Consider the following 13,483-nt stretch of genomic DNA (forward strand, 5'->3'; position numbering starts at 1 on the left):
CACAGATTTTTCCCAAAAAAATTTACTCAAGCAAGAGTATAAAGTCTTTAAATATACTCCAAAAAGTATTAGTTACCCCCAAAAATTACTCAAGTAAATGTAACGAAGTAAATGTAACTCGTTACTACCCACCTCTGGGTATAGAAACAGCTTCTATTAAAATGCCTTAGAAAAAAACATTACTGGTTTGCATTTTGAGACAAAACAATGGCACTGACATGTTTTACAAATCCTTCAGTGCAAGTTATCTTCAGTTAGGACGACTCTAAGTTGCATTTTGCACATGTAAATACAAAGGATTTAGCATAGTGAATGATTGCCTGTATATGTTCCAACTCATATCATACCCACAAGTCAAACATTTAAACCTTTCCACTTCGAACTATTCTTTCTTTATATTATTTTAAAGTAGTGTTTAGCCCCAGCCAACCACCCCACATCAGCTACTACTCACTGGATACTTATCAATACAATAAACCTACTACTACTTGAACTTCAAGACAATAATTCAGATTAAAATGACTGAATTCAACTTTTATTTAGTTAAATTTCACATAACTCTAAGTCAAACCTCAAAACCTCAAAAGTCCTGTTATACTAAATGTAAAAAAAAATATATATATATAAACTCTCACCATGCTTCCTTTCACAAACATGGATTTCAACTTTTGTTAGACCAATGCTTTCAGCATGTGGCCTTGCACTGGTTTAACGGTTTAAGTTATTTTGTTTCTTTAAGTGCTGCTGTGGCTTTAACTTTAACAAAACTTGCCATGCCAGATAGTTGCATCTTTACAGTATTATCTGCACTGCAATTTCTTTTTGAAAGCTGTAATGCGATTATAAACATAAAATTTTACTGTCTTCCAATCGCGGTTCCTCAGAGCTTGTGGTTCAGCTTTCAAACATTTCTCACAGTCACTCTTTGCTGGTACAGTGCCAGATATGATGAATGACTTCAGGTGCCTTTCCACCGCCTGCACCTCTGCCTGCTGCCAGGGAGCTTTCGTCTGGCTACTTTTACCTTAAAGTGATCAGAAAATAAGAAATGATTAAGAGTGTATGCTGGAATTCAAAACTAAAGTTCTGAATCCTGAATTCATTCAAGGATTCGATCTCTCTCTAAACCCTCCTTTATCGAAGCTCGACTCTGTTCTGATTGGTCAGATGTCCCAGTCTGTTGTCGGTTCTAACGTTGTTTGAGAGTAGGTAAAATTACACATTCGCACACAGCCAATGAAAACCAGAGGCTGGGCTTTTGTTACAAACCTGTGTAGGTTCATGCAGGAAGCAAGTCTGGAATTACGCAGGACTCGTTTCTTCCTTTTGGGAGACTAATTTAATTTGTCCTGAACTTTGACCTTTTTACATTTGATCTTTTATATTACACACTACATAAAAAGGTCATACCTGAGTAAGCATAAAAGGGGTACTTTAACTAGAATTAGGTCAGAAATTTGTGATATAACCCGGTGTCTGTAGTCATTTTTTGAATTGTCGAGAGAGAGATTGATATTCTTGCCAGATACGGTGCATTTATGAATTTCAGAAGGATCTATGACCCTCTCTAGAGACAATATGCAATGCATTTTTTTTTTTTTATTTTTTTTTTTTTTACTTAAGTAGATTTACTTAATTTCCAAATGTGTTACATTTACTTGAAAAATGATTGTGCAAAAACTTGCCAAATAAAAATTAAGTAAATTTACCTCTTGTTTTTTTTCAGCGTAGGGTAACTGGTGGCTTTTAAATGACAGAGGCATGAATTTAGAATTTCTCAGGGATAAAATGACAAACAGATATAAGCTTAGTGATTAAAATGAGCATTCTTTTTTACCATGTGGCTGCTACTGCAACGTTTAGACAATTCTAGTTGAATTTAATCCTACAGAAAACAACAGACGTACCAAAGAGAAATGTGTAAAGAGTTCACCTTTGCAAGGTGGTCTCATAGCACTGGCTCCTGAAGACATCGGCACTTCTGATGATGGTTTGCCTCTCTTGTGTGACATATTCCTCTCGGTAGCAGGAAGTGCCACCTCGGCTGAAGCTTTGATGGAAAATAATCAAAGTTCAACATTTTCAGAAAGAGAAGTAATATATATATATATATATATATATATATATATATAAAATAAATAGTAGTAAATGTGCTATAAAATTCTGACAATGCACAAGTGATGGGTGTTATTGTCCAACTCATGATTTTAATCATGATTATACAGTAGATACCGTAAGTGAAATTAACGCTAAAGTGTGCAGTTGTTTTAATCATTGCAAGTATAGCTGAACTACAATCTACATCATGTCTTTTCAAGAAACATTTTAGAAAAAATAAGCTCAAACTCTTTAAACAGAGTACTTCGTTTTATTTTAGTCAAAAAGGAATCATGTCACAATTCGTTTTGTGCCTCGACCCACCCAACAGAAGAGAGTGGATCAGCTAGCTTTACATAATAAATGTAACTTTCTCTTATGAACCCTTAATTTTATAGTATTAAGTTCCTCAAAAACAAAAAGTTTACAATAAAACATGTTGATAATAAAATAGATAAATTTATATTCATACTTAATCATATGTAATAAAATGATAATGTTGAAGAATAGCTTTTGACAGTAGTTTTGACAAAAAATAAATACTTGTTTAGTGTACTGAATCATCTTCTGCGCTGGAACAATGTGTTTGCCCATCAGTTTTTCACAAGTCACTTGACTGATAACAATCAATAACTACAAAATGTAATGGTGTATTTTGACAGTAATACAAACCGTCAACAGTAGATGAACAGTGTCCCTCTTGTATGCTCCTGTCTTCCTCATCACAGTCATTAACTTGTTCTTCCTCATCACAGTCAACTACTTTTTCTGTGGAAGTACAAAATACAGCTTTACTATGGAGCCAGAAGAGTCTCAATAAAGATAAATGCACACAATACAGTCACATATGCACACATAGGATTCATACATGCACACACATAATTCATAAATACACACACAGGATACACAAATGCACACAAAATTCACAAATGCACACACAAAATTTAAAAAGCACAGAAGATTCACAAATGCATACAAAATTCAGAAATGCACACAAAATTCAGAAATACACACACAATTTAGAAATGCAAACAACATTTACAAATGCACTCAAGATTCACAAATGCACAGGACAAGATTCAGAAATGTATTTCTGATGCACACACACATATATCTTGATTTACAAACTGCTTGCGGTCTGTGAACTTCACTGCATTTTTTTAAACAGGGAATGATCTGCAACCAATCAGATATCTCCCTTGTTTTAGCCAATCACAAGAATGCACCCCACGTGGGGGATTGTTTACTTATAAGCCAATCAGCGAACGACTCACTTTCCTCACGCAGCGAACAACTCACTTACCTCACACAGCCGGCGACTCACTTTGCGCAGCCAGCGACCCACTTTGCGCAGCGAACGACTCACTATCCTCATGAGTCACGCAGCGAACGACTCACTTTCCTCACCCAGCGAGCGACTCACTTTCCTCAGCGAACGATTCACTTTCCTCACGAGTCACGCAGCGAACGACTCACTTTCCTCACCCAGCGAGCGACTCACTTTCCTCAGCGAACGATTCACTTTCCTCAAGCAGCGAAGTTGAGCGAACGATTCACTTTCCTCACGCGGCGATCAACTCACTTTCCTAAGCGAACGACAGCCGGAGACCCACTTTTCGCAGCCAGAGAGCCACTTTCCTCTCGCAGCGGACCACTGACTCTCTCTTCATGTAGGGACTGAATATTATAATTAAAGTGACTTCTATATTGCATCCAAAAGAATATTTAGATATATTTAAATATTCAAAAAGGTTTAAACATTTTTTTTTTTTTACTTTCATTAAAATATTTCAATAAAATGAAATAATTGCCTATTGCAAATTTATGAATCCATGGTTAACTTTTTTTCTGCAGTCACTGGGCTATATGTATTGAGACATTTTTAAATTTATATTTAGTAAAAAAATAATAAAAAATAAACCTGAATTGTAATCTAAACATCTGTATTTTCATACAATTTAATACAATTGCTGTGTGAACACGTTCATGTGATTGGCTTATAAGTAAACAATCCCCCACATTCTTGTGATTGGCTAAAAGAAGGGAGACATCTGATTGGTTGCTGATCATTCCCTGTTTAAAAAAAAGCATTTGTGTGTTGAGCCAAGTCAGGGGAGTCTCAAAATTCACACACAAATGCAGTGAAGTTCACAGACCGCAAGCAGTTTGTGAATCAAGATATATGTGTGTGTGCATCAGAAATACATTTCTGAATCTTGTCCTGTGCATTTGTGAATCTTGTCCTGTGCATTTGTGAATCTTGAGTGCATTTGTAAATGTTGTTTGCATTTCTGAATTGTGTGTGTATTTCTGATTTTTGTGTGCATTTCTGAATTTTGTATGCATTTGTGAATCTTCTGTGCTTTTTAAATTTTGTGTGTGCATTTGTGAATTTTGTGCGCATTTGTGCATCTTGTGTGTGTATTTATGAATCATGTGTGTGCATCTATGAATCCTGTGTGTGCATATGTGAATGTAGTGTGTGCATTTATCTTTATTGAGACTCTTCTGGCTCCATACTTTACAGTGGTATATAATGGTTTGCAAACTTGGTATAGGAATAGATGGTTAAAAAAAAATCTATTAAATTAACAAACCATCAGGATCTATCCCAATTTCATCCAAGTTCTTGCCATGGAACTCAGCTAATCTTCCTTGCTCAAGAGCCATTAAAACTTTGCTGATCTTGGCTAGTTGCAGGGTCTTCTCAGGGAGTCGATAGAACTCACGATGGATTCTGATGTCGTGCCCGAGAAAGTTTGCCAGCTGGTCCATCTCGGTGTCGGTCATGTTCAGCACTGTTGAAAGGGTCGCGGCATGCTTACGCAGCCTGGTAGATGTCAGTGCCTTGGGACACTTTGCACCACAAGCCTTTGCAAAGCCACGGAGGCAGTCTGACCCTCGGAAATGTGTCATGGCTTCTGGTCTAGCAAACATATAGGCATTGTCTTTTAAAACCCCACACGCCTCTCTCTGCTTAACAAGGAGTTCTAAGGAACACAGCATTTTTGGAGTCAGAAGGACTGGAACTGGCCGACCACGCTTTCCCCTGGTGATAACCCTTGTGAAGTGTCTGCAGAGTTTCTTCTCCACTTCGGAGAGAGCCCAGTCCACATCCTCATGTGGATCAGAAGTGTCTCTTGATAAAAACACAGACAAAGGCATGCTCGCCACCTCTCCTTCTCTCCGCCGATTAAAGAGAATCATCTGAGCTAGACACACCTTGGCCAGCTCCATCCAGGCTTTAGTAGATGGACTTTCAGAGAGCAGGTTGAACCACTCATCTTGCACTTGACTGAGAAAAGTATGCAGTTTTGTACATCTTCAGTAAAGGGCATGAGCGTGGGCACATTCCACTTTGCTTCCCTGATATTCCTCAATGCTGTAGCAGAAATCATCTCGTTCCACTTATTCGCATGGACTTCTTGAAACTCACTGGCATTCTTCACAAGCTGTTTGTCATTGGAGATTAAGCCCTGAGCTTTCAAGAGTTTGCATACTTTAACCAGGGAATTCCCAAGCTTGTTAGCAAGAGATGGAATCAAGAATTTGTCGGTTTCACTGTCATACCCACATGTATACTTAACAGCTTTGACGGTCTCCATGTACTTCTTTGGATTTACACAATCTTCCAGTGTTTTTAAGGAGGTGACTTTCCTGGCATTGTGAATCAATCTTCCCAGTTCTCGCATCTTCTCCCGCACACATTGTTTATTCTTATCTGATAGCCCACCTTTGTTCAACAAGTGCTGCCCAATATCAGTAATTACTCTGTCATTTTTTATTATATCTGTGATTGGGTCAGGATTCATGGCACTGATTACTCCCCACAGTTGTTTGGTCATGTTTGAAGGCACAGGCCCTGTGTAGGTACACATGGACTGAACACGGTTTTTTCCTGGTTTGGGAGGGTCTGATTGTGGTTGAAGTCTACAAGTACGCATGTGTCTCCACAGGACCTTTCTTGTAAAAAGTCCTTGACAGTATGCACAATGCATGCAATCTTCTCCCTGCACTTCTTTACGTGGTCGTTTAAATGGCACTAGTTCCCCCTTTCCTGACTCCATAACAGCTGCATTGTGAGCATAGTTTCCTCTGTTGCGAATATAATCAAGCTGGTTTTTCCTCTCCTTTGAACCCTTTGGAAAGCTTAGAGCTCTAGCCACATCAGACTTATTTTCATGTGAACTTTCTAGATGCCTTGCCATCTTAGCATAGGGTTTACTGCAGTACAAGCAGTAATGTCTCTTGTTGTACACTCTAGCACCATCTCTTTTTTGGTATGCACTAACAACTATTCCGTCTGTTGTGTTCTGACTTGAACTGGGTTCTTCTCCTGTTCCAGATGCTTCAGACGCAACATTGTGCATTTTGTCTGACGTTGTGGTGTCACAATCAGGGCAACTCACTGAGCCAGACTGATCAATATCCAGTTCATCAAGAAGCCGACGTTTTGCCTGGTTTAGTGTAAGGCTAACATCACTGTCACTTTCAGAAGTGGTATCTGGAACATAATCATCGGAACTCTCTGGTGTAGAATCAAAGAGCTCATCAGAATCTTCAAGATTTGTATCTTTCATCTAAAAATAAAATAAAGAAAGAAATGGGTAGAACTGCTGCAATTAATTGATCATTTGATTTTGACAATAGTAGCCAATTTAATGTGTCTCTGTTAATCTGTTGAGGGTTTTTTTTTTCCTCAATTTTGCAAGTCACATGTGATGATTTGCTGCTTCTTACCATGTTATAATAAAGTTCTCAGTGCAAAAGTTATGAACAGTTGTTCTGACAAAAAAAAAAAAAAAAAAAAAAACTGATCATTTTGGTCTTAAAGTAAAATAAAATTGAATAATTATCTGATACTTTGCAGTCAATATCACATGAGAATATATTAATATTACATAAATTACTGATGAGGAGAATGATCTTAGGAATGAGAAAAAAAAAAAAAAGACATCACGTCTCTTGTTGTGACTTAAACTTACTATGACACTTTTAGTCCGTCTCAGTTTTGGCACAAAAATCTCATTTTCACTGTGGTTCTGGGTTGCAATCTGTAAACAAAGTATAAACAATATTTGACATTTCTATTGCATTTGAAATATGAAAATAAAAAAGTTGACCAGAGATCAAGAGTGAAAAATATCCCTGTCCAACATCCTCTGTCTGCGCTCACACACACATATTGAATAAAACGGGCCTCATGGGGACCTTTCACACACAACGTTTATTGTTCCTCATGGGGACCAGATTCATCTAATCTCACACAACATCTCAACTCCCCAAATATTCCACTACCTCTAACCTACTGGACACATGTTGATAAAATGTTGAGGGAACTAGTTTACGGCAGATAAGCATCAAAATATGCCCCAAAAACATGGAAAAAACTGACAGTAGACATGACTTTCCATTGATAAATGTGACCGTACCTGTTGAGGAGACCTGGTTTGACCAAAAGCATCATCCATTGGAGTCTGTGACTGGAGAGAAGAATCATCCATTGGAGTCTGTGACTGGAGAGAAGCATCATCCACTGGAGTCTGTGACTGGAGAGAAGCATCATCCACTGGAGTCTGTGACTGGAGAGAAGCATCATCCACTGGAGTCTGTGACTGGAGAGAAGCATCAGAGTCACCTGCTGCTCTGCTATTAGCAGCAATGCTGCTCTCCTGCAAGAGACAACACCAATAATGAGAAGATTTCACAACATGGAAACATGGGGGTGGGGGGGTAACATTTTACCCATTAGGCCAGGCATACAACCCCCACATTTAACCACTAAATTGGTCTAAGAACATAAGACCCTATTATTCAATGTACTTAAAAAAATAAAATAAAAAAACACCGACCCTCAAGTCATAATGGTTACAAATTATTTTCATATTTCTAATAGATTCAAATTCTAATTTCTTCAACAGCCAAAAATTAGTTATTTCTGCAACTTACTTGGGTTCTCCATGGGCAGTCGTCTCCCCCATAATCATATGTGATTTCTTCTCCTTCTTTAATGTCTTTCAGCGCAAATAAACACAGGTGTGCCTTTCCATTCACATCGATTTTCTTCATCTTACAATTTGGATGTTGGTGGTCATCGTTAACTAACCGCCCAAACGATCCATCTTCCCTAGATGCATCAATGCTTAAATTTGAGAGAAAAAAAAGGGAAAAGGATAAAAACAAGTGTTATAATGCATCAACACAAATCAGTGTCTTAGGCTGCATTTACACTGCATGGTTCAATTGACCCAATTCCAGTTTTCTTCATCCCATGTGGCACAGATCAGATAAGAGTCACCAGCGTTTAAGAAGGAAAATGAAGAGCATGGATTCAGATATTATCAGATCAGTTTCAGGCCTAATTCAGGACTAATTACCCCTTAGCCAACTGTTAACTGGTCAAACTAGTTTCATAAGACAATGAATGTACTATTGAAATTGAAACTGTAACTGTTTTTTTTTTTTTAGATTGTCACCAAATGCCGTTTAAAATGCACACACTGGATAAGTGTCACTCTTAAAAAAAAAAAAATCTAAGCACGTTGTCAAAAAAAGGATACATTCACAAAATCAGAATTGGTCATGAAGACCTGTAGTGTAAATGTGGCCTTATTTTAGCAAAACGAATATAGCTTTGGTGCAATGTGACTTCTTACCACCATGTTTTCCCTCTCCACTTAAACTCGAACATAAAAACAGCACAGGATGGGTGGTAGAGTTTTCTTCTCCTCTCCAGCTCTGCATAATTGATCAACTCACCCCTGTACTCCACAATAAAATCTCCTTTGCAAAAGGAACCTTTTGCAAATAATCCACGTCCTGCAGATACAGCAAAAACATTTTCACCAAAAAAATTAATTAATAAATCTTGCAGAGAAAAAGGGTGATAATTGTGCACACAGAACACATTAATAGTAGCTTATTTGAAATATTCTGCAACCTGGTTCCTAATTAACATAGATTTTCTATTCCATACTCACAAGGTTATGGTTCCATATTTCGTAATTATTAAGTGATAAATCAGTCATACCAGACACCACCTTACCTTTCACCGCATTGATGTAGTTCACCTCTAATTTAGTTTTGTCAGACTTCGTGACAACATGATGCATGGCATCCTTAAGAGGGCTGATTCGTGGTGGCATTTCAATCTGGAAATATATATATATATATATATATATATATATATATATATATATATATATATATATATATATATATATATATATAAAAAAAAAAATATATAAGTATAAAAAAGTATTTTAAAAAATTACACCGATTATGGAGAGATATGCAGAATTAAACTAAGGTGTTTATTAAGCAGATTTTATCTTTATTGTCATGCAACACTGTATTGTACTTACGTAATGCAACAGTTCATTACAATGTTACAGTTATCAATGTGACAAATCAAAACTGAAGGTTACATAAATCTAGGACAATGTTAGCGTTTAGGGCCTCAACTCACTACATTAATTTAGGCCCTAATCTCTCACAAAATGACAATCTGTTCCTATATAATCCCAGGCCTTGAAAACTGCTGATTTGGACTACTCTTATGGACGACCTCTCCATACAAACCCTGGTTTAGTTTAACTACTGTCATTACTACATCGAAGATTAACCTTAATCATTTGTTCATTTAAAGCTAACGTTACATACCTTTTTTATTTTGCTTCATTTCTCTCACGAGCCCAGTTAATTATATGATTAATATATAATTATAATTATATATTAATAATATGACATAAAAAGAGGTTTTTGTTATACTAAAAACTTTTTTTTTTATGGAGTAACATCTAAACAGTTTTATTTTATTTTTATTTTTTTTGTAAAAAACCATAGTTAATTTTTGTAATGCTAAATAACCCCTCCAGAACGCGATTTTAGCCCGTGACCAAACAAGAAATGTAACATTTCTTTAATATAAAAAAAGTAATAATTCCCCTTCCAGAACTAAAGCAAAACAGACAGAAAGCAACTTAATATGCAAAGAATCGCTACATTAGCAATCAGGCAGGCTGAAGATTTGATAAAGATTTTCAGTCAAAAATGATTCTTAAATTGTATGATTATGCGATCGCTAATTGAAAAACAGAGAAATATCACAGGCCATACATAGGCCTCAACAGTTAATAAGCACCACTGCTAGCTAGCTAGCGACTTTAGATCTAATTAACCTAATTGGTTTTAAATGTGCTTACCTTTTATTTAACTTTTTGCTCTGCACAACTTCAGAATCTCCTGCAAACAATCTCCTCGAGTCGGTATCTCCTGTAAAGTCTTCTTATCGTCTGTCCGTGTGAAGTGTCCACTTAATACGCATATTTTCATATTGCTGCTGATATCGTTCCTAATGAGGACGAGGAAGTGGGCGGGGCCTACCATATATAGATAACGTGTGTGAAGAAGCGCGCGCAGTACCGCTGAGAAATGTTTGGGGGCGCAGCTGAGCACTCCCTTCACACTCACACATTCACGGATAAACGTGTGCTATGGGCCATCGCTGAAACTCCGCCCATCACCTTCAAAACAGCTCCTCTAATCATTTATATGGCTTTCCCTTATGGGGACCTGACTTTTGGTCCCCACAACGCAAGAGGTCCCCATGACGTGACTGTGTAGACTCATGTCCCCACAACGATGAATACCAGAACACACACACACACACATTACCCACAGTGACAGAGGGACAGAGTGACATCAGATGTATGATAGTTTTTTTTTAATTTTCTATCATCCATGTGTTGTATAGTCATGAAACTATGCATATTTCCTCAGAATGACTTGTCTTCTATGTGTACATTTTGTTGAAGTGTTTAGAAGCTGCACTTAAAAAAATAAAAGACATTTACTGGTTACTTTTTACTGTTATTTCAAAAAATCACCATGACAAAACCATTCAAGCTATCCAAAATTCATTCGCACCTGTACTGTAAGATCAATTCTTTAAACAGTGGTAAAAGAGGATGTGGTGCTGGACCTTCAAGAGTCACTCCAAACTTATCTGTCCATAAAGCCTATAAAGAATTATTCTTAATACACAGTATTTCTAATTATTCTAATTAAATGAGGGTCATTTTATCAGTAAAATTCATATTATTTTTCTTTGAAAGATTTCTATAAATGATTTAAATCATATTCGTTTCTACAATAATTATTTTAAAGTAATCCTACAGCTCCATCTGGTGGCCATTATTGTTACTAAGAGTTGCAAGCTTGATTTATATGTTATGATAGTTTTAATTTTATGGTGGCTCCTGGACATGATAAAGCTATGAAACTTACTGTGCTTCTTTCAAATGATGACTTCTACGTATGTAAAAAAAATTTCAATAGTTGGAATGAAGAATGTTAAAGATATAGTAAAATAACTATTGTATTTTTTAATGTTACTTTAATAAATCGGTATGGCCACACCATTTAAGATATCCTAAACACATTCGCAATTTAACATCTTCAGTATATTAGCATCATGTTGAAAAAGTTTGGTGTGAACTACTTGTGTCTTCTTGGAGGAGTATGATTCATTTACAGGCTGATTTGATCATAAATCCACAATCAAATTTCTGAGTTCTGTATCAATCTGTGTTGTTGTTTGTTTATTTTCTTTTTTTTATTTTTCATAGGAAGATAACTGACCCTTTACTCTCCTTTTTAATAAATGTGCTTATAAACCAAGATCAAGCTATTTATAGCTGTATTTATAAGCTGCTTATTAATGACTATTTAAGTTGGGACAAGGCTTTATAAAGCATGAACTGACTATTTACTAATGAGTGCAGTTATTATAAAGTGTTACCAATGCATTTACTAATGTTAACAAATTAGACATTATTTTACAGTGTTATAAAATCCTTTAATGACTTATAAGCATTTGTGAAAGTTCTGCTTGCATTACAGCTTAGTCTTCATCTGTGAGCTGAACAGTTTTACTGTTACATTTACAGATTATGTAAATTACGATAAATGTCATGTCACAGGATGGAATAGGTCAGTATCAAATGAGTTTGAAATTATTATTTGTAGCACAAATAAGTATTTTTAGAATTTTGTTTTTAATTCCTGAAACTGTCAGAAAAGGATAAGGCCTAAGAGATTTCTTAAGCTGTAATGAAAACAGCAATGTTAGCAACAGCAACAAAAAATAACAATTTAAAATACTTTTTTTTTTCTGGTGATTAAAGAGATATTTAAGTCTCTCTCTCTCTCTCTCTCTTTCTCTCTCTCATTGTGTCTGCCACTCAGCTCATGCCCATCCCCCACTCACAGACACACACACACACACACACACACACTCAGTCAGCACACATACATTCCTCAAACAGAGGGACAGAGTGAGTTGAGATGTCTGACAGTTTTTTAATTTTCTTTTAATCATACAGTGTTGTAAAGTCATGAAACTATGCATATGTCCTCAGAATGATTTGATCTCTGTATGATTTTTTTTTAAAGTGTTTGGAAGCTGCAATTTAAAAATACAAGACAATTAATGATTCCCTTTTTACTGTCATTTCAAAAAATCACCACGACAAAACCGTTCAAGCTAACCAAAATCCGTTCGCAATTTAAGTTCCTCAATGGTTTTTCAACATGTAGACAAAGTTTGGTGAGTATAGTGAACATTTCCTGTGAGGAGTATGCATTAAATCAGAGCTCAATTTAAATATTCAAATCAAAATAGCCGACTTCCTGTTGGTCGTAGCTGATGACTGTGAATTAGAAAGTTGTCCGTCTTGAAAAGAACAATTTATGGACCAAGTTTGGTGTCTGTAGCTAAAACTAACCCCCCCACTTTTGACAAAAGGTGGCGCTATAGAGTGCCTCCTTCACACCCTTTTAAAAGCTTTTGCCATTGTCTAGCTATCACTAATACTGATATGTGTTTTGAGTTTCATGTAAATCTGAGCTTGTTGTCTGCCTCAAATTCACCATAACAGAACATTCAAGTTTGACACGTTGCCATGGCAACACTATATCAGATATCAATATCCCCACAACAGATTTACATCGGCCGTGTTTTGTCATTATTCTGATGAAGTTTTAAGTAAATAGAGTAAAAATAAGATGCTGAATTCAAAGCATTTGGAAAATGACACACTTCCTGCTGCCAGTTGGTGGCGCTATAATGTTGACTCTTAATAGTCACATATATACGATCGGTATCATACAACGTATGTATGTGGATGTTATTAGACATTTCCTGTTTCTCATTTCTCGCCATAATTTCCATGCCTCGCCACGGGCAAACCGTTCGAGATATCAAAAATCCCCTCACAATTTTTCATCCCCAATGTCTTGAGATCATGTTCACCGAGTTTGGTGGCAATCAAGTAAAAAACCTATGACAAGTATATCAAATTCCAGAGCATGCTTTTGATAAACA

The 13,483-nt window shown here is 36.4% G+C and overlaps 2 protein-coding genes across 2 annotated transcripts; both read right to left on the minus strand.

Annotated features, from left to right (window-relative positions):
- Positions 1–1,404: 1,404 nt before the first annotated feature.
- LOC127957642 (uncharacterized) lies at positions 1,405–5,307 on the minus strand. The gene is made up of 4 exons (XM_052556265.1): positions 4,695–5,307; positions 2,770–2,865; positions 1,908–2,050; positions 1,405–1,410 (listed from the first exon to the last, which is right to left on the minus strand). The coding sequence occupies exons 1-4, from the start codon at positions 5,302–5,304 to the stop codon at positions 1,405–1,407; spliced, it is 855 nt and encodes a 284-aa protein (XP_052412225.1). The 5' UTR covers positions 5,305–5,307.
- Positions 4,695–9,244, minus strand: LOC127957962 (histone-lysine N-methyltransferase SETD5-like). The gene is made up of 6 exons (XM_052556705.1): positions 9,143–9,244; positions 8,754–8,916; positions 8,047–8,239; positions 7,530–7,769; positions 7,083–7,151; positions 4,695–6,677 (listed from the first exon to the last, which is right to left on the minus strand). Exons 1-6 carry the CDS (start codon positions 9,240–9,242, stop codon positions 5,310–5,312), a joined length of 2,133 nt encoding a protein of 710 aa, XP_052412665.1. The 5' UTR covers positions 9,243–9,244; the 3' UTR covers positions 4,695–5,309.
- Positions 9,245–13,483: the final 4,239 nt, after the last annotated feature.

The sequence above is a fragment of the Carassius gibelio genome, chromosome B5 (genome assembly GCF_023724105.1).
Source record: "Carassius gibelio isolate Cgi1373 ecotype wild population from Czech Republic chromosome B5, carGib1.2-hapl.c, whole genome shotgun sequence".
Taxonomy (NCBI): domain Eukaryota; kingdom Metazoa; phylum Chordata; class Actinopteri; order Cypriniformes; family Cyprinidae; genus Carassius; species Carassius gibelio.

What these genes read in the sequence shown, in the direction of transcription:
- LOC127957642 (XM_052556265.1), bottom strand. Translation starts at nt 5,304, where the DNA reads ATGATTCTCTTTAATCGGCGGAGAGAAGGAGAGGTGGCGAGCATGCCT. An exon ending in AATTGGGATAGATCCTGATG is followed by an intron (nt 2,866 to 4,694) that starts GTTTGTTAATTT and finishes GTACTTCCACAG; the next exon opens with AAAAAGTAGTTGACTGTGAT. An exon ending in CTGTTCATCTACTGTTGACG is followed by an intron (nt 2,051 to 2,769) that starts GTTTGTATTACT and finishes TTTCCATCAAAG; the next exon opens with CTTCAGCCGAGGTGGCACTT.
- LOC127957962 (XM_052556705.1), bottom strand. Translation starts at nt 9,242, where the DNA reads ATGCCACCACGAATCAGCCCTCTTAAGGATGCCATGCATCATGTTGTC. An exon ending in TGGAGAGGGAAAACATGGTG is followed by an intron (nt 8,240 to 8,753) that starts GTAAGAAGTCAC and finishes CTCAAATTTAAG; the next exon opens with CATTGATGCATCTAGGGAAG. An exon ending in GACGGACTAAAAGTGTCATA is followed by an intron (nt 6,678 to 7,082) that starts GTAAGTTTAAGT and finishes TTTTATTTTTAG; the next exon opens with ATGAAAGATACAAATCTTGA.